A 22,576-nucleotide genomic window follows, 5' to 3' on the forward strand; every position below is an offset into this window, starting at 1 on the left:
AAAATGGCCTGGACCTCGCTTCAGTCCGGCGAGAATAGAGTGGTGAGGAAGGCGATGGAGGGGTGGGCTGCATGAGGAGGGGGCGTGGCTTTGGGGTGGACGACAGGGCGAAGGGTACGAGAAGCACTAGGTTCGCTGCAGCGTGAAGGGCGTGAGGTCGCTTATGTGGGCAGGGGCGTGGGGCGTGTCCCTTAAAATAAGGTGACTGCAGCTTATGAGCGAGTTGGGCAGGTGGGCCAGGGACTGAGGGGTCCGGAGGTGGAGCGCGGGGACTTCCTGGGCCAGCTCGTGGGGGGCGTGTCCGTCTGGTGGGCCTGGACCGGATGGTGTCCGGAACTGAAGCCAGGGGACTTTCTGGGCGGGGCCATCGGGGGCGTGGCCCGGGGCTGGGGGCGTGCCCGCCCAGAATTCTGGAGAGTGGCCTGCGGCTCGGGGCTTGTGAGCCCGGGCTCGGGGGGCGTGCCCCGAGCTAGGGGGCGTGGCCGTGGGGGCTACCCGGTGGTGCTCAGCTGACTGGCGGAAGCCTTCGGTGAAGCGTCGGCAGCGGGCGGTCGGGCTGCCTAGCTGGCGCGCGCGAAGGCTGCTGGGAGGCTGTGGAGCCCGGGGCAGCGCGATGGCATCGGCGGGGTCTCGCGGAGCCCTCCCTGGCTGGGTCTCCGTGCTGGCTTGGGGCCTGGTGCTGTGGTGCCTGTGTGGGGCGGGCCCGCTGTGGAGGTGAGAGCCAGCTGGCAGGGCTGGAGGCTGGTTTCTGGGCGAAGGACGGCCTTCTTCCTCTTTTTAAGTTTTTCTTCTGGGGGCTCCCCCCCGCCCCCCCGCGCGCTCGCACGCGCCCCTTAGCTCTCTCTGGGACGCACGGGCTAGCTCTAATCATCTCTGCTTCCATTCTGCCAGGTCAATCCCCGAACACATTCTGACTTTTCCCTTCTTCTGCGTAACAGTCGATTAGTAAAAGCTTTTGGTGTTTTTGCACCACTGGAGCGGAAAAGGTAGGGCTTCGTTGCTCTCAAGAAGTCCTGTGTTCCCAAAGAGTAACTAAAAGCCAATTACATTTGTTTGCTTTCATATTTATTTAAGGTAGGGACCATTCTTCGGTCGTGGCGTGGTGTGCGGTGTGTGTGTGTGTGTGTGTGTTCGCGCGCGCGCGCGCGTGTGCAAAAGTTAGTCCCTATCTAAGAGTGTGATCTTGGAGCCCTACTGCTAGGAGACCTGCTCCTCACAGCACAGGTGGTACCTGTGAGCAGCTAAGATATAGAAAGGACTTAGAGCAGTGAAGGTTAGCTGAGGACTTCAGGCTGCAGAGCACAGTTCTATAACCAGCCTAATGTAGCTGATATAAGAGTTACGCTTGGAATTTCAGCCCCAAGGCCAGGTGAGAGTTCCTTGTGTTGGGTGGGTCTCCTTTTCTCTGACTTTCTCCTTGAGTATTGGAGTAGGTGAAGCCTTGGCTCTCTTATTAAACAGACGTACCTTCTTTTATCTGAAAAACACATAGAGATAGTTTGGTTGAGTTTTATACCTTCCCTGCTCAGTGTGATCCTTTGCAAATAAATGGAGATGGTCAGAGCTTTAACTTAGTGCGTTTCATCTCTTCTGCAGAGAAGGCTTTCATCATCTGTTTAGGCTTTTATGGCGGCTGTCAGGATCCCAGCAGAACTACCAAAGTTCTGTCCAAGGGCATACTGCCATCGACCTGATGCTTCCTTCTTGGTCCCATATCTAAAAACTCCCCTGCTGTTGCCTAAACTCTGCCTCCAACATGTGACCATTAGGGATAACCACCCTACAGCTCCACAGTCCCACAGTTCCTCTGTGAAGTCTCTGGATTGGGAGAGCCCTTCTCTGGATTGGGAGAGCCTCAGTTCACAGGCTTGCGATAAAAGCAGTTTGGTGAGCATACTGTGGTCCAGGGAACATGTGACAAGACAGAGCACATCACATACCGTACCCTAGATGACGTGTACCAAGTCTGCTTGCCCAGGTCAGGCTGTGGCTAGAGCCCAGGCTAGGCTGCAGGTGACATTCATATCCATAGTGGTCTCTGAAGTAGCATCCTGTCACCACGAGTGTAAGGGCAGCTAAATGCCAAATAGGGTATTGATAGGACTTCAGTGTGGCTTCAGGTCGTGTTTGTTTTGGCACGTGAATGGAGGGGAACAAGATAAATCTTCAGAGCCTAGGGAGCTCACAGAGACAGCGAAGAAATTAGGAGTCTGTATACTGAGCCCCCTGAAAAAGGCAACTATTGCTCAGTTACTTTCCATCAGCAGGCCTTCCTGGCTCTACCCCACTCACCTGGCCCCTCCACTGTATTGATATTCTCCATTAGTCACAGATATGTGCCCTGGTATACTTGTTACTCTTAGAGCATTCTTTGCCTTCCTTTGTGGCCTGTACTTCAGGAGGTAGGTGTAATGGTCTGTCCTGTCTCTTTAAGAGACAAGCCACGCCCCCTCCAGTCTGCCGAGGCAGGCAGGTGTCCTTCCTGCTTGCAGCCTGAGTCTCTTCTGTCTCCCTGTCAAAGAGGCAGCTTCTGCCTCTGCCTACTTCTCCCATTCCCCCTTCTGTCTCCCTCCCTCCCCCTCTCTGCTCCTCTCCCCTTCTTACTTTCCTCTCCATAACCCACTCAATAAATATACAACCTCACAGTGCATGGCATGCCTATCCATGTCTCTGTCTCTCGCCCGCTGCCACGTATCTCCCTGACCAGGACCATTGCCTTCGGAGACATGTGGTGTGTGTGGTCTTGTGGCGTGCCCATCTGTCTGTCTCTCCTCGTGGTCTTCTGCACTGTCCCTGACTGAGAGTAGCTGCTCTTGGGACCCTCTGCCCACTGCCTGCCCCCACGTGGCCCCACCGCCAGGGATCCTGCAGCATTTTAAATTAATCCATCACAGTAGGGAACATTGTTCCTGGTCATGTGTCCAGTCCCGTAGACTCTCCATGTTGAAGGAGTGGTTTGACTGGATAGGTGAGCCTTTGTCACTTGGACACATCCTTGAAAAATACGTTTGTCTTTTAACAGTGGCAGCCACGAGTGGAAGAAACTAATTTTGACCCAGCACTGGCCCCCAACAGTTTGCAAGGTGAGCTCTGTTTTGGCCGGCCCTCTTGATCCAGTAGGCCTGTATGAGTTGTTTTGTATGGGCAGGTGCCCACCTTGTATGCCAGGTGTGTTAAATCTGCCCTCAAGAGTGACTGGACCGCCTAACATGTGACTTGTGTGTGTAGGATTCGGAGGGTGGCAGCAACAGAATCTCGAGTGGTGCAGCTTAGAACACTGGGAGTGCATCCGTGCTGGGGTTCCTGCCCACCACTAGAGGTGACAGTCCTGGGTGTTCTAGACCTCTGCATGCACTACTCCAGTGTCTGTCTTCTTCATGGTATCTTAGTTAGTTAGTTATCTTTTTGCCACGATAAGAAACCAAGACCGAGGCTGATACACAACTAATAAAAACCCAGAAACAGAAATGCGGTTCAACCTAAAGGTCAGAAAAGCAAAACACCAGTCACTGGCTCTTACTTCAACCTCAGTCTGAAATGATGATCCTACCTCCAGGAATCTCGGAATGAGACTGTGAGTGAGAGCTGTCTCCTCCCATTTTATAATCCTCTCATTCTGGGATTCAAGACCTGGTTTCTGTGGCAAGCTAGTGTGGCTACCGGGATTGAAGGTGTGTGTCATTGCTGCCTGGTCTGTAAGGCTGACCAGTGCGGCTGCTTTACTTTCCCAATCCCCCAGACAAGCTTTATTTATTAAAATACAATTGAAATGCCACTACACAAGGAAACTTGGAGAAGCAAGAGGTTTCTTTCTCTTTTTCTTTTTTTGTTGTTGTTTGTTTTTTTTTTTAGGAGCTTACATTTTCCGAGAGTTAGGGTCTGTGACCATCCTGACAGGGAGCATGGTGGCCAGGTGGCCAGCAAGCATGGTTCAGGAGCAGGAGCTGAGAGCTCACATCTTGAGATATAAACATGATGCCGAGAGAGATACTGGGAATGGCATGGGCTTTTGAACCGTCAAAGCCCACCTCCGGGGACAAAGCTCCTCCCATAGGGCCACACCACACCTAATCCTTCCCACAGAGTTCTATGAGTTGGGGAACCAAGCCTTCAAATATGGGAGCCAATCTCATTCAAAGATCTACACACCGCATCTCTGTCTCTCAGACACTAACTAGATTTAGGGCCCAGCCTGACCTAATAGAGCCTCATCTTACTTTGATTATATCTTTAAAAACTCTATTTCCAAAGGAGCTGATGTTCACAGTACCCGGCTTGGGGCAGAGATGTATCTTTGGGGCCCACGACTCTGCCTTCAATAGGCCTATACTTCCCTCTGTGTACTGAGCTTTCCCCAGGTGCCTGCAATGAGCAGAGTATGCTTGAAGAAGGCCATTGCCCGCTGCCAGGACGGTTCTGCTTGGCAGCCACGATACCCTTCCCCCTTAAGGTTAGCACCTCTGTCCACGTCCGTGTTTTCTTTCATGCCTTGTGTCCTTTATGCTGTCAGTGCTGGAACTCTTCTCTCATGGTGTTGCCAGCTGGGGCCTTTCGCTGGCTCATCCTCACGGTGGTTTATAGAGCTGGCCCTGGAGTTCGTGAAATCTGGACGGTTGTGTCATGTTGTTGATAGTTTTTCTGAAAACCTGTTTGAGTTTAAAAATTGGGACCTCTTACTTCTGAAGCAAATACAACGGTCTGATCTCCTGCCAGGTTGAGAGCCTTCCTGCCTTTCTGTCTCCTTGGGCATGGAGTAGTGGGGATTTTCTCTTTCACTTCCTCAGTCTTAATTTCCTGTTGACAGATGAAGTTCATTTTTCAGTTATGGTTGCCAAGTCATACCTTTGACCTGGTTCCCTGGTTCCAGTGTGGGGGTGGAGAGAGAGGATGTACAGGGAGCGCGGCACATGAGGGTTTTAGGTGGCGAAGACCTCACTGGCTCTTCCCAGGGCAGGGAGGGCTAGAGACCTGGGCTGCTATTGCAGGGCCCACGGAAAGGAAAGCTTGCTTCAGGCCAGCTCTAGAGGAGTTGCCCTCCAGCAGCAGGCACCAGGCGGGTCTGGCCTGCCTGAGGAATTATGGGTGTGCTGTTGCTTCGCTGTGCCCTTCTTTAGCTACAAGTGCTGTGTCTGTGTCCTCCCCCCACCTCCCCACCCCTGTGAGGTAGACAGACATGAATTATGCTGGGACACACCGGTCATGATCTCAAGGGGCACCACGAGACCTCAGCGTTTGCCGACTGAAGAAGAAAGCCACCTCTTGTTTTAGTTTCAGTCTTAGGTCAGGTAGGGGCCTGGCCGTGGAGCTCTGCAGGGGCCTTCAGCCCTGATTCTGCACCTCAGTCACAGTGTGCCCGTAGGAAATGAACTTTCCTTAAGGAAGGACTCGGGGTGTTGGCTGAGGTGTACGTGTGGGCTGTAGCCCCTGTCTCTAGTTGTTCAGTCATTCGGTAGCAGGCGGCTCTCACTAGTGACCAGTCGCCTGAACTGGACTCTTCAGACCGCTCACAGAAAGAGGCTGCATGGTGGGGAGACAACAGGACAGGAGGGACATGATGTCTGTCTATAGTAGCAGGATCCAGGTGTTATATTTGCCTGGTTCCTGGTGTGTACGTGTGTGTCCTGAGTTCTGTTCCTTTTCATCCAGTCTGATAGCCCAAGTCTGTTTATTTCTATTATCATTTATTGTGGAAAAATTTCATCCTAACTAAACCCCTTGGAGGGCCATAATTTTATCTTACTAATATTTTTCATCTCTGATTTTATCTTTGTGATTGAAGTCAAGAAAATGCTCCTGTTTTCACCCCGGTACCTACCACTTCACTGTGTTAGGGTCTGGTACCAGAGCAGGCTTGCGAGTCACAGAGCGCCAGGGTTTTCTTACATGTTCGCTCCTGCTATATAGATTGTTCGTAGGTAAATGTGCCTGTCCATACCTGTGAGTGCATGGAAAGACCGAGACTAGCAGCCCGATTCCCTGCAGCTCCGTTGTCTGAGGACTGACCTCGACTGCCCAGTCCTGGCATTTCCCATGAGTGCGGTGCTAGAGTAAACTTTCACAATGCTAACTCCGGGGTTACTGTCTGTTAGTGGTGTGCCTGTGTCTAGTTGATGTACATTCAAAGAAAACGGAGTTGATAAATATTTACACAACCAGTCACCTTCCTTATCTGTTTGTTTTTTCCCCAGGAAGTGGATGGCTGCAGAGATACTCTGGATTATTGGACAATACATGGACTATGGCAAGCATCTAATGTAGTAAAACCCAATGAGATAGCTGGAGTCTAGTCACCATAGACATGTTACTCTCGTTAGAAGTTTATTCTGTTGACCAGATTCTTACACACATACACACACACACACACACACACACACACACGCACTTTTATGTATGTATGAACGTTTTACCTGCATGTATGTCTGTGTACCATGTGTGTACCCAGTACCAGCAAAGGCCAGGAATGGGCATTGTCCCTGGGATTGGACTGAGCATGCAGTTATGAACCGCCATGTGGGTGCTGGGCATTGAACCATGTTCTCTGGGAGAGAGACCAGCGCTCTTAAGTCCCTAACATCTCTCCAGCCCCCTTATCAAAGATAAACAAGGATCCTGGGTCCTTTCTTACTTTGTTTTTGGGGCCTATTATAAATAAACATTTAAAGCTAAAGTGTTAGCTCAGCAGATCAATAGACAAATGTGTTTTACACACTTCGCAGGCTGTCACCCCTCCCACCATGTTTGTTTGCATTCCCTTTAGTTAGTTCTTTCTCTGTGCACACCCTTGTGGTATTGCAGTGTGCATATCAGTTTGCCACCTTTAGAGTGGACATGGCCCGTACACCATAGATTCCTCTGCTAGGAAGAACTGAGGCTGCACTCAGCCCAGAGCCGTTTCCGATGTTTCCTCTACTGACAGTCCCGCTGGACGTGTCTGAGCCTGTTTGTCTGAAGCTGGATGTGCCTGAATATATTTGCTCCTTTTCCAGAACAAAGTCAAGCTGACCGTTTGCTCAGAACCATTCTTTTTAAATTTTTTTTATTATTTTATAAATAATACCAATCAAAATTTCCACTTCCTCCCCTCTTCCCACTTCCCACCTGCTCCCCCCCACATCCTCCTTCTCTCCCCCTCCAGTCCTAAGAGAGGACAAGGTACCCTGCCCTGTGGGAAGTCCAAGGCCCTCCCCCTACATCCAGGCTTAGGAAGGTCTGCATCCAAACAGACTAGGATCCCAAAAAGCCAGCACATGCAGTAGAGACAAATCCCAGTGCCATTATCATTGGCTTCTCAGTCTCCCCAATTGTCAGCCACATTCAGAGGGTCCAGTTTGATCCCATGCTCGTTCAGTCCCAGTCCAGCTGGCTTTGGTGAGCTCCCATTAGCTCAGGCACACTTTCTCAGTGGGTGGACCAACCCCTCGTGGTCCTGACTTCCTTGCTCATATTTGTTGATGGGCTTTGGGGGAGTACGGGGTTCCTGACTAGAATTTCTCTCTCACATGTAGATTTTTAAGAGAAGTGCTTTCTAGTATTGTGACTAAGGCTTCCTCACCAAGACTAATATTTCTTCTTTTTCTTAAACATTTGGATTTCAAGGCCTGATAGAGCAGAAGATTGTAACCAATCCTGGCACTTTAACTTAGATGAGATTAAGGTATTGATCTTTTTATTATACTTCTATTGCAAATAGAAAGTTGAACTAAATGAATTCATCCTTCATAAGTGTACCTTCAAAGTCATGTTTCAGATTGCAGGTTCAGGAGTGGATTCACCAGGACTGAGCCCCCTGGGTCTCTTTAGTAATGATTGCTATATACAACAACCCCATACATGCAAAAAGAAAAAAAGTCCACCTTCCACCTCCTGGTCTAGGTCTGAATGGATGTTAGAAGCAGCTCAGGGGGCAGCAGTGCCTGTCCTGGTAGCACGGACCCTTCTGCTTACATGCCAGAGTCTGGGGCTTCTGGGCCAGTGAGGGAAGGTGGGCACTTGGTTTGTGTGGTAAGGGTGAGACATTTCCAGACCGCTGTGGCTTAGAGAGTAGGCACCTGATACCCAGGGTGCATGGTTTCTAAGTAGGAACTCTGAGGAGGAGGACATGACAGGCCTCTTCAGCATCACAATTCCCGTTACAGAATCAATCACAGGACAGAAGTGCTCTTGAGATTTGGGCGGCATAGCAAATCTGCTCCCGCGTGTTCACCTTTCCTGAAGGGGCACCAACAACTCCTGTCAGGGTACCTGGGGTGGCATAGGGGACATGGCAGGCCCGATAGGTGGGTTTCTTTGTGTAACAGTCTTGGCTGTCCTGGAACTTGCTTTGTAGACCAGGCTGGCTTCGAACTCAAAGAGATCCGTCTGCCTCTGCCTCCTGAGTACTAAAGTAACTGTGCTGTACTGGGTGTCTGACTGAATATGCATACACTCTAGCTATCTTCTGAATCATCACTGAGTAGTTGCTGTCTGTCAGTCCGTCCTACACTTTGGGCTGAGCAGTGGAAATTTGCCAGGGGCACATGAAAACTGCACAGACAACCTCAAGCTTCCCAGGTTCCCCAGGAATCCAGATGCCAAGTCTGTCCGTGTCTGACCAGGTCCTCCAGGAAACATGTTGAGGTAAAACTAGGTAGTGAGGCTGTCAATAGTAGCTGACTGTAGCTTATTAAAAGTACATTTTTTGGGGTCTGGAGGGATGGCTCAGTGGTTAAGAGCACTGGCTGCTCTTCCAGAGGACCCAGGTTCAATTCTGAGAACCCATATGGCAGCTCACAGCTGTCTGTAACTCCAGTTCCAGGACTTCCTGACACTCTCTCACAAACACACATTCAGCAAGACACCAATGCATATAACATAAAAATAAATTACATATTTTTTAAAAAGCTATTTTTTCCTTAAAATTATTTAGTTTCTATAGAGATTGTAAAAAGATGCCAATGTCCTCTATATTGCAAGTGAAGAACAACATCAAGGTACTAGGCAAAATTTTCGACTAGCAACAGTTGAACCTTGGGTAAGCCTCTTTGAATATGATACTATTGCTACATAAAGCTTGAACCTAGCATTTAAAAGATGAAGGAAAAGGGACCAGTGAAAATGATGCCAGGAGAAGGGAGGTTTAAGTCGTGTTAGTGGGTTAGCACTTCCTGGAAGGGAAGTCCAGAATACCAGGGTCGAGCAGCCTTTGGTGCTGGGCCAGTGGGTCTGCAGTAGCCATCCTTACTGCTTCTCTTCCCGAAATCCTGGTGTGCTTGTGTAGCGTTATGGTCAGACGTAGTTGTCTCCAACAGGAAAGTGAGCTTGTTTGACTGTAAGTGACATCACCCTAAGCTATCCCCAGAGGTCTCACTGGGGCTGAAACTAGGCTGAGGGAAGTGGCCCATGAGGAGGCACAAGGAGGTGACAGCAGACAGCACTGGAGGAGGAGGTGACAGCCAGCAGACAGCACTGGAGGAGGAGGTGACAGCCAGCAGACAGCACTGGAGGAGGAGGTGACAGCCAGCAGACAGCACTGGAGGAGGAGGTGACAGCAGACAGCACTGGAGGAGGAGGTGACAGCAGACAGCACTGGAGGAGGAGGTGACAGCAGGCAGCACTGGAGGAGGAGGTGACAGCAGACAGCACTGGAGGAGGAGGTGACAGCCAGCAGACAGCACTGGAGGAGGAGGTGACAGCCAGCAGACAGCACTGGAGGAGGAGGTGACAGCAGACAGCACTGGAGGAGGAGGTGACAGCAGACAGCACTGGAGGAGGAGGTGACAGCCAGCAGACAGCACTGGAGGAGGAGGTGACAGCCAGCAGACAGCACTGGAGGAGGAGGTGACAGCAGGCAGCACTGGAGGAGGAGGTGACAGCAGACAGCACTGGAGGAGGAGGTGACAGCAGACAGCACTGGAGGAGGAGGTGACAGCCAGCAGACAGCACTGGAGGAGGAGGTGACAGCAGACAGCACTGGAGGAGGAGGTGACAGACAGCAGACAGCACTGGAGGAGGAGGTGACAGACAGCAGACAGCACTGGAGGAGGAGGTGACAGCAGACAGCACTGGAGGAGGAGGTGACAGACAGCAGACAGCACTGGAGGAGGAGGTGACAGCAGGCAGCACTGGAGGAGGAGGTGACAGCCAGCAGACAGCACTGGAGGAGGAGGTGACAGCAGACAGCACTGGAGGAGGAGGTGACAGCAGGCAGCACTGGAGGAGGAGGTGACAGACAGCAGTGGAGGAGGAGGTGACAGACAGCAGTGGAGGAGGAGGTGACAGACAGCAGTGGAGGAGGAGGTGACAGACAGCAGTGGAGGAGGAGGTGACAGCAGACAGCAGTGGAGGAGGAGGTGACAGCAGGCAGCACTGGAGGAGGAGGTGACAGACAGCAGTGGAGGAGGAGGTGACAGCAGGCAGCACTGGAGGAGGAGGTGACAGACAGCAGTGGAGGAGGAGGTGACAGCAGGCAGCACTGGAGGAGGAGGTGACAGACAGCAGTGGAGGAGGAGGTGACAGCAGACAGCAGTGGAGGAGGAGGTGACAGACAGCAGTGGAGGAGGAGGTGACAGCAGACAGCAGTGGAGGAGGAGGTGACAGCAGACAGCAGTGGAGGAGGAGGTGACAGACAGCAGTGGAGGAGGAGGTGACAGCAGACAGCACTGGAGGAGGAGGTGACAGCAGGCAGCACTGGAGGAGGAGGTGACAGCAGGCAGCACTGGAGGAGGAGGTGACAGCAGGCAGCACTGGAGGAGGAGGTGACAGCCAGCAGACAGCACTGGAGGAGGAGGTGACAGCAGGCAGCACTGGAGGAGGAGGTGACAGCAGGCAGCACTGGAGGAGGAGGTGACAGCAGGCAGCACTGGAGGAGGAGGTGACAGCCAGCAGACAGCACTGGAGGAGGAGGTGACAGCCAGCAGACAGCACTGGAGGAGGAGGTGACAGCAGACAGCACTGGAGGAGGAGGTGACAGACAGCAGACAGCACTGGAGGAGGAGGTGACAGCAGACAGCACTGGAGGAGGAGGTGACAGACAGCAGACAGCACTGGAGGAGGAGGTGACAGACAGCAGACAGCACTGGAGGAGGTGACAGCAGACAGCACTGGAGGAGGAGGTGACAGCAGGCAGCACTGGAGGAGGAGGTGACAGCCAGCAGACAGCACTGGAGGAGGTGACAGACAGCAGACAGCACTGGAGGAGGAGGTGACAGCAGGCAGCACTGGAGGAGGAGGTGACAGCCAGCAGACAGCACTGGAGGAGGAGGTGACAGCAGACAGCACTGGAGGAGGAGGTGACAGCAGGCAGCACTGGAGGAGGAGGTGACAGACAGCAGTGGAGGAGGAGGTGACAGACAGCAGTGGAGGAGGAGGTGACAGACAGCAGTGGAGGAGGAGGTGACAGCAGACAGCAGTGGAGGAGGAGGTGACCGCAGGCAGCACTGGAGGAGGAGGTGACAGACAGCAGTGGAGGAGGAGGTGACAGCAGGCAGCACTGGAGGAGGAGGTGACAGACAGCAGTGGAGGAGGAGGTGACAGCAGGCAGCACTGGAGGAGGAGGTGACAGACAGCAGTGGAGGAGGAGGTGACAGCAGACAGCACTGGAGGAGGAGGTGACAGCAGGCAGCACTGGAGGAGGAGGTGACAGCAGGCAGCACTGGAGGAGGAGGTGACAGCCAGCAGACAGCAGTGGAGGAGGAGGTGACAGCAGACAGCACTGGAGGAGGAGGTGACAGCCAGCAGACAGCACTGGAGGAGGAGGTGACAGCAGACAGCACTGGAGGAGGAGGTGACAGCAGGCAGCACTGGAGGAGGAGGTGACAGCAGACAGCACTGGAGGAGGAGGTGACAGCAGACAGCAGTGGAGGAGGAGGTGACAGCAGGCAGCACTGGAGGAGGAGGTGACAGCAGGCAGCACTGGAGGAGGAGGTGACAGCAGACAGCACTGGAGGAGGAGGTGACAGCAGACAGCACTGGAGGAGGAGGTGACAGCAGGCAGCACTGGAGGAGGAGGTGACAGCCAGCAGACAGCACTGGAGGAGGAGGTGACAGCAGACAGCAGTGGAAGGGAGGAGGTGACAGTGTTCACTTGTCACTCCTGATACCCAAGGCGACCTTGGATCTCTTTGTGTCTCAGGGTTTGCCCTTTCCAGGTTGTAGTCACAGTACAGCCCGCTGCTCTCACTTGCCACAGTCCAGTTATGGTCCTCATGTGTTTTTATGGCTTCAGAGGACCATTTCTTCAGTTTATCATTCTCTTTATTTTATTTGTTTTTTGATTTTTTTTCGAGACAGGGTTTCTCTATATCTTTGGAGCCTGTCCTGGAACTCACTCTGTAGACCAGGCTGACCTTGAACTCACAGAGATCCTTCAGCCTCTGCCTCCTGAGTGCTGGGATTAAAGATGTGTGCCACCGTCGCCTGGCCTTGTCATTCTCTTGTAAGAGTTTGTGTGTTTTCACTTGCGGCTACTTCAGCATGCTTTATGCAGAATAAACACAAACTCATTTTGCTCATTTAAATTGTTAGAGCTTGAATGCTTTCTGTTTATTAGTTTGTTAAGTTTGCTTAGAAGTTTTGAATTTGTTAGGTCCTAGGCAAACATTTTGTTTAAATTACATACAGGACCTTCTGCGAGACATGAAGATCTACTGGCCCGATGTAATCCACCCGTCCTCTAACCGCAGCCGGTTCTGGTAAGTCTGAATTCCCATTGGCCATATGCATTTGAACACAGATGTGAGGAATTTCTAAGGGTGTCCTGGATGTCAGCTGTGGGAGGCCCAGAGAACAGGTGACAGATCCTGTCACTAGAGGGCATCAAGAAATGATTCTGGTATGTAGCTTTGAGGGCCTCTGTCCAGTGGGTTAAAAATGAGGTCAGGTGGAATTTATGTAATGAACTTGTTTTCTGGTCTCTTGTTATTTCATCCATTACTTCATTTAAAAAGTCCTCTCTCCTAAAATTCAGCAATCAAATGCTTGCATATTTAAAAATCAATCCAAATCTCTCTGCCTCTCTCTTTCTCTCTCTGTCTCTGTCTGTCTGTCTGTCTCTCTCTCTCTCTTTCACACACACACACATACACACACACAGAGCATGCCTTAGAGATAGTGACCTAATGGTGACCTGGTCAGAGACAATGTGAGTCTCACAGGGACAGTCTTCTTCCAGGTTAGCAAGAGCTTGGAATTAACCCAGTTGTTTGAAAAGCATTGTTTTGTTTGTTTGTTTGTTTTTTAAAGAAGATAAAATTGATTCAACTGAAGGTAATTTTTTTCTACATCTTCCAATGTGAAAATTTATAATTCCTATTACAGCTAATAATATCTTTCCAGGCCTCTTAATTTAACCTAGAAATATTCCTCGTTTGATAAAATGCCTTAAAGCAGCGGAATGTAATCGGTGCCGGCTTCCTGCATCGCAGTGTTGAGCATGGCTTTTTCAGGGTTTGTGGACTGCAGTGTTTAGGCCGGAATCACTTTTAGATAAACAGGACGTTCAGTAAAAGCTTGGGTGGTGACTAGCTCACTAGATGAGTCCAGGTTTCTGGTGCTTTCCTGCTGAACTAGACTCCCAGCGTTGTTAGTTCTGAGAAAGCTGCCCACTAAACTGCTCAGGGAAGCCGTGAACTCACTTTGCAGCCCAGGTACGCCTTGAACTCACTGTCTTTTGTAGCCTGTATTCTAGAAAGTACTTCAACTGCCTCTGCCTCCTGAGTGCTGGGGTTAAAGGCTTCACCACCACCGCCTGGATGGAGTGTGTTGTGATTGTAGAGGTGCCCTGGAAGGGGTTTGAGATAGAAACATGAGAAGACTGAGTGGTCTCTTTGGAGATTGTTGCACGTTGCTGGGGCTGGGCCCAGGGTATCTGTGAAGGCAGTGACAGGCTCAGTGCATGCGACAGCTCTGCTCTAGAGCACGGGTCTGACCCTTCTTATGCTGCACCGCACAGGAAACACGAATGGGATAAGCACGGCACCTGCGCTGCTCAGGTGGATGCCCTCAACTCCGAGAAGAAGTACTTCGGGAAGAGCCTAGACCTGTACAAGCAGATCGACCTCAACAGGTGTGTGGACACATTACTCTGCCGTGGACCTGGGGCTGGGCCACTGGGAATGAGTACGACATTCCTGCCAACACCCTGAGTGTTACCGTCCTGAACGCGCTGTGGTGGGCTCATTCCTGGGGTTGAGCCCCCGACAGATCTTTGATCATTATGACCATAGAGAGCACAGACCCGGGCTGCCGTGTGGTGCTGAGTTGTCATTAGTGAATCATCCCTAGGAAGTGGAGCCTGACAGGCACCTACAACCTCTGAGAAAGTTGCCTTAAGATCATTCCCCTAGAGACGTCGGTCCTCAATAGATTTCTGTATCCGATTGTAGTGCTCCTCAAACAAGCCTGAGGTGGAGGGAAGGGTCCTTTAAGCCCTAGAAATGAGCCAAACCATGTAGATTTTTACTGCCTGCCTTGATCTCAGTTCTGGACTTGGGGTAGTGAATCTGTAAGAACAGCATGCTCTGTAGGACGGTGGATCAGCCTGATCCTTTCCATCCAGACGCTTCTGTCGGGCTGAGTGTACTGTGCTTTTCATTTGTTTGAGTGTAGTGTGTGTGTATGTGTGTGTGTGTGTGCGTGCATGTGTGTGTGCATGCGTGTGTGTGTGCATGTGCGTGCGTGCATGGAGGTCAGAGGACAGCTCTGGAGATGGTTTTCTTCTTTCACCTTTGCACAGCTGGGTTCTGGGGCTTGAACCCAGGTTGTTAGGCTTGTGTGGCAGGTGCTTTTCTACCTGCTGAGCCATCTTCCTGGCTCTTAAGTGTTTCTTATTGAGACTGAACGTGATAAGCCAGTGATTAGGAGAGAGTAAGGAGGGTATCAGCGTGGGAGATTAGCCTGCAGTGGGCTGAACGTAAATTGCCTCCAAAATTTGTAGACAGAAATCTTCCTCCTTAGGCGGGCGGTGCATGAGTGTGGAGCTCTCCTGAGTGGAATTAGTTCTCTTACTGCAGGCCCTGGAGAGCTAGAGAGCTTGTTAACACCCCCATGTAAGCGCACAGAAATACAGACTATGAGGAATGAGCCATCCCCAGACACCAGAACTTTGATCCTAAGATTCTCAGCCTCTAGCCATGTGAGAAATGAATGTCTAGAAAAATGAAGGCTTTTTACAGTGTCTGCACACTGCTTGTCCTCTGTACAGCTTGTTCTAGTCAGAGCTCCAGATGAGAATAATCCCAAGATCCTTTGCTTGTCAATCATATCTAAGGTTCATGAATTAAATCTGCTTAAAAGATGAATAAACCTCCACTGGCTCTCTGCACACAGGCTTTGTCTCCTTAGCACAGAGACACTGGCTGTGCACACACAGGCTTTGTCTCCTTAGCACAGGTGTTGGCTGTGCACACACAGGCTTTGTCTCCTTAGCACAGAGACGCTGGCTGTGCACACACAGGCTTTGTCTCCTTAGCACAGGTGTTGGCTGTGCACACACAGGCTTTGTCTCCTTAGCACAGGTGTTGGCTGTGCACACACAGGCTTTGTCTCCTTAGCACAGGTGTTGGCTGTGCACACACAGGCTTTGTCTCCTTCGCATAGACGCTGGCTGTGCACACACAGGCTTTGTCTCCTTAGCACAGAGACACTGGCTGTGCACACACAGGCTTTGTCTCCTTAGCACAGAGACACTGGCTGTGCACACACAGGCTTTGTCTCCTTAGCACAGGTGCAGTCGTAGTGATCTGCCACCATCTCACACACAGTTTTCTGTGTCGCTGCGCTCAAAACCAGCTGGGATTTGAATCAGTTAGTCTGGCAGTAGAAGAGGAGGGACAGGTGCCTTTGGAGAGATGGGATAACCAAAGAATACCCATGAAGGCCTGAACGCCTTCCAGCTGGCTGAGCATAGGGTCCTTTCTGACATAAGTTGTACAGTTTGATTATATGACCTCTTTAGATCTTATCCTCATGTTATAAAAAGAATGGTTGGGCAGTACTCAGATTTTGAAGTTCCTTTTGTCTTTTAAAAATTTGCATTATTAGGCTGGGTACGGTGGCCTATGCCTTTAATCCCAATACTTTGGAGGCAGAGGCAGGTGGATCTCTATAAGGTTGAGGCCAGATTGCTTCGCATAGCAAGTTCCAGGCCAAACAGGGCTACACAATGAAACCCTGTCTCAAAGCAGAAAAAATAAAACATCCAAATATCTGCATTTTTAAGTACATACACTAGGAGTTACATGCCAGATACTGTAACAGACACTCAGCATCGTGAGTTGTGTGTGTAGTTTGTTTAAGCTGTGGGGTTTTCTGAGAACACAGTATCTCTTGCAGTAAGGACAAACCCTTGGAAACCCTGACCCCCAAAGTGTAAGTTTTTCAGAAACCTACTGGGTACTTAGAAGCCATGTGAAGAACCCCTGCAAGATGGTCCATCTTGTGCTTCTGGAGCACAGGAAGGCAGCAGTTAAAAAGAGACTGCCCTTCCAGAAAGGCTGACAGACAGACAGACCCACAGGGAGTTTCTGTTGGTGAGAGCGGGCCCAGCCTGGTATCCACACTGTGGTATGAGTCGAGGCTAATCCATCTAGCTACATAGGAAGGAGAGTAGCTATTGTATGAGGTGCAAAGGCCTAAGCATCTAAGTAGCTCCTGTTTGCGGCCTTTGCCGCCTAGCTGTGTCTCCTGTTAGAGACACATCGGAGCCTTCACCCTAGAAACACTGCTGTCTAGCTACAGCCACTGGCTGTCAGCAAGTGATCCCAAAGGCCTGATAACTGGAAGGCACGCCCAGTGGGCAGTGCTTGCTTAAAATGACAAAAAAAAAAAAAAACCTGTAGAAGAATGATTACTCTCCCCAATTCCTCCATCAATAGAGAATACCTGTCCGTTTCATAAGATGTAACAAAGTATCATAAACTGTAAATCATGCTCACCTACTTCGTGGTGTAAAGGCGGCAGGCTGAGAAGCTCTGAGCTCCCGCCAGTGCAGATATGGGCTGGCACCCCGCTGTCTTCACTCAGAAGAGGACAAGAGACAACTTGGCCCATCTTTCTCTTTGCTGTGACCTGGGCCACCTGCATCAGGTGGAGCAGTGTGTGGCCACAGGTGCTAAGTGACATTTTCCAGTAATGTTATTAAAACACAGCCGTAAAAACAGCAGTAAAAATTCTGGTCAAAAATGGCAATAACAGGTTAAGCTCAGATTATCAAAGCACTAAAGTTGTGACTTATAATAAATATTGTTTTGAAGTTGGAATATTTTATACTTTGTTGGAACTGTGTTAATCATGTACTGACAGCCAGGACAGGCAGTGGCACACTTATGTGGATTTTGGGGGCATTTATGGGGTTTCAGGGACCTTTCCTGCTTGCCCCTTGCTGCCACAGACTGATGGCAAATAGAGAGGAAGATTTGCAGCCTCCAACCTACCCTTGGTGTCACAGTCCTGAGCCATCCGGGATCTTGTGGTGGACCACAGAGACTTCTCTGCAGTGGGTGGTCTAGGGACGTTGACATTGTGCCTCCAGTATTAAGTTTGTTGTGAGCAACTCTGATAGGATTCTAGGCTACATGCACTGAAATTCTTTGACGATCTGGCCGGCACAGTTCGAGGCAGGAAAAGCTATCCTGCAGAGCCTGTGTGGTCATAGCTTGCACAGGGTTTGCTGCTGCTGTTCCTGTTAATGGATTTATTGTGGAAGTTAGAAAGGACACTCTTCCTTTAACAGTGTCTTAATTTTCAATGTGAAATCAAAGTGTACTGTGCTGTCTTCATGCAGCTAATTTTTACATTTTCTTTTAGTGTGCTGCTAAAATTTGGGATCAAGCCATCTATCAATTACTACCAGGTAAGTCTTACCTGCAGCCTCTGTCTGGTATCTAATGTTTGTCACTGGGGAGTTTGGCGGGCTCCATTCACCTTGTGAGCTGTAGTTGGGTTTTAAAGTGACCCAGGATAGACGACTTGAAGTAGGTTTTCCTTGAACTGTTTCCGTTTGCATATGAGCATACACTAAGGCTCTTAGGCCCCTGACTTGGAGGTGCAGATCCATGGTTCTGCCAAGCAGTAGTCCTTGGCCTCAGCACAGTGGAACGTGCTTTTGAAAAAACGTCACAGTGTTTGAGGGAAAGAAACAGGCTTTCGGTTTTTCATGTAAGCTACGTGGCACAGGAAGTAATGCCGTGTCTTATTGACTAAGAAGGACATGTACAATGCAGATCTTTCAATTATGCCTTGTCTGTTTTTGTTTGCTAAAGAGAGCTGTCACTCAATAGCTTAAAATATACCTGGGCTACCAGGAGAACTCACAGACTTGCTTTAGACAGTTCTCTGAGGTGTTTTTTGTGCTTATTGTGGGGTGTGGCTTTAAAACAGCTCTAGAGAAGCCTCTGCGGTACAGGCATGGGCACGGCCATCACTTTGCCCTGTTGGTAGTAACCCAACAGCTTTGTCTGTAGGACCGTGTGCTCCTTTCCCCAGTCAGTGTGTATCTCTCCCTCTGTGGACAGTAGGGAACTGGAGCCTGGCCTTGAAAGGAGCTTTAGCTGCCAGTTAAGTTAGACCCTTCTGGAAAACACCAGGATGTGGGTTTGTAGGGCTTCCCCAAGCTCACCTGGACTCTGTTCAAGCTGATGTGGGGAGGGGGCTGTGTTTACAGTTTCACCTGGCTTGATGTTCATAGATGGTATCCATGGTGATGGGAATGGCAGGGTCTACCTGCTGCTGAGCTGCCTCATGCACTTGGTAAGGTGGCAGGAGTATGAGACAGTGACTTGGAAAACTGGTCCAAAAGTGTCTGACATCAGCAGGCATTCAGCTTTGCATCAGCATCCAAGCCCCTGTCCGCTCATGTGCTCTGTGGCACATGGGGGCTACTGGACCTGTGGGGGAGGTGGTGACCTGGCATTTCCCAGAAACGGGTAGCTGGGGTGGTAAGGGCCATGCCATGCTCTGAGACACAGGCAGCACTGGGAAGTTCCTAGTGGACCTGTGTCCTCAACAGCATTCTGGTTGCCAAGTTCAAAGGCAGAGAGGATCTCCAGGGAAAGCCAAGGGTGAGCCATGGAAGCTGCTGGATTTGAGGCGGGAATCAGCCTGGGGAAAAGCTTTGGGATCCCAACAGTCAGTTGGCGAGGGTGGCTTTAGGCAAGATAGCGTAGGAGGGAGACACTTGACTGGGCTGGAGATAGGGAAGAGTCAAGCTCCCAGTGGAGAGGAAGGTGGAACAGAGAAAAAACAAACTGTTGGGGATGTTCGGGCCTCCTGGGTAGAGCCCATAGTGATCTGTCCTTCAGTGATGGAGCCAGGACATCCTCAGGCTGTCCTCCAGGTCCTCTGTGTGTGGGGCATGCTCTCTAAGGCTGTCCTCCAGGTCCTCTGTGTGTGGGTGCTCTCTAAGGCTGTCCTCCAGGTCCTCTGTGTGTGTGGGTGCTCTCTAAGGCTGTCCTCCAGGTCCTCTGTGTGTGGGGGTGCTCTCTAAGGCTGTCCTCCAGGTCCTCTGTGTGTGGGGGTGCTCTCTAAGGCTGTCCTCCAGGTCCTCTGTGTGTGGGGGTGCTCTCTAAGGCTGTCCTCCAGGTCCTCTGTGTGGGGGGGTGCTCTCTAACGCTGTACCCCAGGTCCTCTGTGTGGGGGGCGTGCTCTCTAAGGCTGTCCTCCAGGTCCTCTGTGTGTGTGGGTGCTCTCTAAGGCTGTCCTCCAGGTCCTCTGTGTGTGTGGGTGCTCTCTAAGGCTGTCCTCCAGGTCCTCTGTGTGTGGGGGTGCTCTCTAAGGCTGTCTTCCAGGTCCTCTGTGTGTGGGGGTGCTCTCTAAGGCTGTCCTCCAGGTCCTCTGTGTGTGTGGGTGCTCTCTAAGGCTGTACCCCAGGTCCTCTGTGTGGGGGGCGTGCTCTCTAAGGCTGTACCCCAGGTCCTCTGTGTGTGGGGGTGCTCTCTAAAGAGAATCAGTGAGGGTGGGACTTCTGCTGTTGAAGCTCATTGCTAATGCTCTCATTTAATCCCAGCTTGCAGATTTCAGAGATGCGCTTACCAGGATCTATGGCGTGGTGCCTAAAATCCAGTGCCTTGTGCCAGAACAGGTCAGAAGTGTTCTATCACCCTGTTGTCTCTATGGAAAAGATGGTATTACTCTCCTGATAGTTTGTCTCCACTGGAGTTTCTGGGACAGTTACATTTGGGCATATTTTCCATGTATATATGTATACAGACAAGTGTTTGGGAAAGCACAGAGAGGTTTTGAAGCAACTCATGTGTTTCTCAGATTCCTTCCTTGGGGAGACATAAACATCTGCTTCCCCTCTTAAGGTCTCAACAGCCCCCCAAAGCATGATTCCACCAAAGATCACTTGGGCGAACCCATGAGCTTATTGAGCTTAGTTACAGAGCTGGGTGAGGGGTTACCTGCAGGGTCGTGGGTGCTGCTCTCCTAAAAGCCCACATGTCTCTACCCAGCAGGGGTGAGGGCTTTTCCTCAGCCACATAGATGGAGCCCCTTCTAGTCTTCTCTGGTCTATACATTCAAGCCCTTCCTGGACACCATGTGTAGTTAGTGTAGCATTGCCTGAAGCAGGAAATAGGAAGCAGCTGGATAGGCAGGTGAGGGTCACATGATCCTCCTGCCCCTCTAAGAAAGAATGTAAACATAAACGTTAAGGAGCCCTGATGGCCTGATCTTGTGCAAGAGGCACAGCTGAACTCACCAAGATGGCAGCTGCTTGGTCAAAGACTAGATTTGTATAACACTATAGGCTATGCCGCTTCATTCTAGTGAGAAAACCTTATAAGAGGAAGGGAAAGGGAGAGAGAGGAGGAAGGGGAAGGAAAAGGGGGCGAGGAGATAGAGTTCTAAGTTAAGCATTTGTAAGTTTCTAAGGTTTTTTGTTTTTGTCTGTTCATTTATTTGGTTGGTTTTGTTTTCCAGACAGGGTTTCTCTGTTATATAACTGTGGAGACCGGGCCGTCCTCCACCTTGCAGAAACTGCCTGCCTCTCTGTGTGCCGCCACACCTGGCAGTCTAAGCTCTTACCTTGCCTCTCTGTGTGCCGCCACACCTGGCAGTCTAAGCTCTTACCTTGCCGCCCTCCATCACTTAATTGCAGCCCTGCTGTCTCATTTCCAGATGAAACAGATTATCTTGGCTGCCAGGAACGAGTATCTTGACATTTACTCTGCCAGGGTCCCCATGTGTGCTGTGGGCACATTTGGGTCAGTTTGTGTTTGTTTGTGTTTTGTCTTCCGAGCTGAAAACACCTCCTCACCCCTGGCTTCTAGGCTAGCAGAGGTGAGCCCTCAGTGACTGTGAGGAGCAAACCTCCACCATGTTCTCCTGAACCCTCCTCTGCTTCGAGAGGCCTTGCTCAGAGGCTGGAGTCTCTGATCCGGAGCTGCGGCGAGCCGCGGCTTCTGTTTTCAGGTGCTGAGGCTGTGATCCCCAGATCGATACTAACCCATGGGTCCTGGACTCTGAAATGTCTACCATTTTCTATTTTTAGGGAGAGAGTGTACAAACTGTTGGTCAAATAGAGTTATGCTTCACCAAGGAGGACCTCCATCTGCGAAACTGCACTGAGCCAGATGAGCGGCTGTCCTTCAGGCCGGATGCCCGGCTGGCCACGGGGGCTTCCACACACGGGATGATGGTCTGTGAAGATGGTCCAATCTTCTATCCTCCGCCTGCAAAGACCCAACTTTGATGTTCACATTTTGGAAATATTTTATGTTCCACAAAGTAAGAAAAAGTCACAAATTAATTGCTTTCTAAAAATCCACTGTAAGTTTCTTAAAATGTGTTTGGCTTTTTTCCTTGTGTGTTAATGAGTTGGTCTTTGTCCAGTCTGATTGGTAGGGGCTCCTGTGTTCTTCCTGGCAGCTGCGAGCAAAGCACCTGGGGTCAGGCCTTACTTCCTGTCCCGAAGCAGCTGGATTCACACTGCCAATAAGAACTTGGAAGTCTCGACACAGAATTTTTTTATTTTGGTCAAATTTAAATTATCCCGTTTCTTTTTTTTAAATTTAAAAATTTTATTATTATTATTATTGTGTGTGTGTGTGTGATGCATGACAGGTACGGGTGTGTACACATACCACGGAACCTACGGAGGTCAGAGGACACACTTGGGGATCATTTTCTCCAGCATAGGTTCTGGGGATCCCACCCAGGTCGTCCTGCTGCAGTGAGCTAGCTCTCCCCGGTGAGAGTTCACTCTGCCCTCTCAGGGAATACAGACAGAGGACGACTCCTTAGCATGGTGTGCGTCTGGCCTGGAAGCCTGGTGTGTGCCCAGAGTTTGACCATGGGCAGAAATCTTGACAGTTTTTATAGCTGTTGCTACCTGTAAATCTCTTTAGGTCCTTGCCCTGAGTTAACGTGGAGCAATTAAACATGTTTTATAGAGACAGACACTGCAAGCTTTACCATTTTGGTGGGATGGTAGATTTACACAGCAAGGACCCTGCCACAGTTAGTTTGAAGTAGATTAATGTTCTTTTCAATTAGTGTTGCCCAGGGTCATCGCCTATCTGGCAGAATTGTATTCTTCTTGGTAAGAGGGCCAGGACTTTATGGGCAGCTGTTTTCCAATGCCACCCCCTGTGAACTAAAT

The 22,576-nt window shown here is 50.6% G+C and overlaps 1 protein-coding gene across 2 annotated transcripts; it reads left to right on the forward strand.

The window, feature by feature from the left end:
- Nucleotides 1-446: 446 nt before the first annotated feature.
- Nucleotides 447-21,964, forward strand: Rnaset2 (ribonuclease T2). Of its 2 annotated transcripts, XM_041680224.1 has the most exons (10): nucleotides 447-714; nucleotides 3,023-3,083; nucleotides 6,189-6,241; nucleotides 7,597-7,654; nucleotides 12,598-12,668; nucleotides 13,928-14,041; nucleotides 17,782-17,827; nucleotides 19,979-20,053; nucleotides 21,467-21,702; nucleotides 21,808-21,964. In XM_041680224.1, exons 1-9 carry the CDS (start codon nucleotides 614-616, stop codon nucleotides 21,665-21,667), a joined length of 780 nt encoding a protein of 259 aa, XP_041536158.1. In that variant the 5' UTR covers nucleotides 447-613; the 3' UTR covers nucleotides 21,668-21,702; nucleotides 21,808-21,964. The 2 variants fall into 2 exon arrangements, with proteins under 2 accessions (XP_041536158.1, XP_041536157.1); XM_041680223.1 differs by lacking the exon at nucleotides 21,808-21,964 and having other exon boundaries at nucleotides 448-714; nucleotides 21,467-21,742.
- The last annotated feature ends 612 nt before the right edge of the window (nucleotides 21,965-22,576 follow it).

The sequence above is a fragment of the Microtus oregoni genome, unplaced genomic scaffold, assembly GCF_018167655.1.
Source record: "Microtus oregoni isolate MIOR12 unplaced genomic scaffold, Mior012 000033F_ref0000390, whole genome shotgun sequence".
Classification (NCBI taxonomy): Eukaryota; Metazoa; Chordata; class Mammalia; order Rodentia; family Cricetidae; genus Microtus; species Microtus oregoni.

What these genes read in the sequence shown, in the direction of transcription:
- Rnaset2 (XM_041680224.1), top strand. Translation starts at nt 614, where the DNA reads ATGGCATCGGCGGGGTCTCGCGGAGCCCTCCCTGGCTGGGTCTCCGTG. An exon ending in GGGGCGGGCCCGCTGTGGAG is followed by an intron (nt 715 to 3,022) that starts GTGAGAGCCAGC and finishes GTCTTTTAACAG; the next exon opens with TGGCAGCCACGAGTGGAAGA. An exon ending in AAGCAGATCGACCTCAACAG is followed by an intron (nt 14,042 to 17,781) that starts GTGTGTGGACAC and finishes ATTTTCTTTTAG; the next exon opens with TGTGCTGCTAAAATTTGGGA.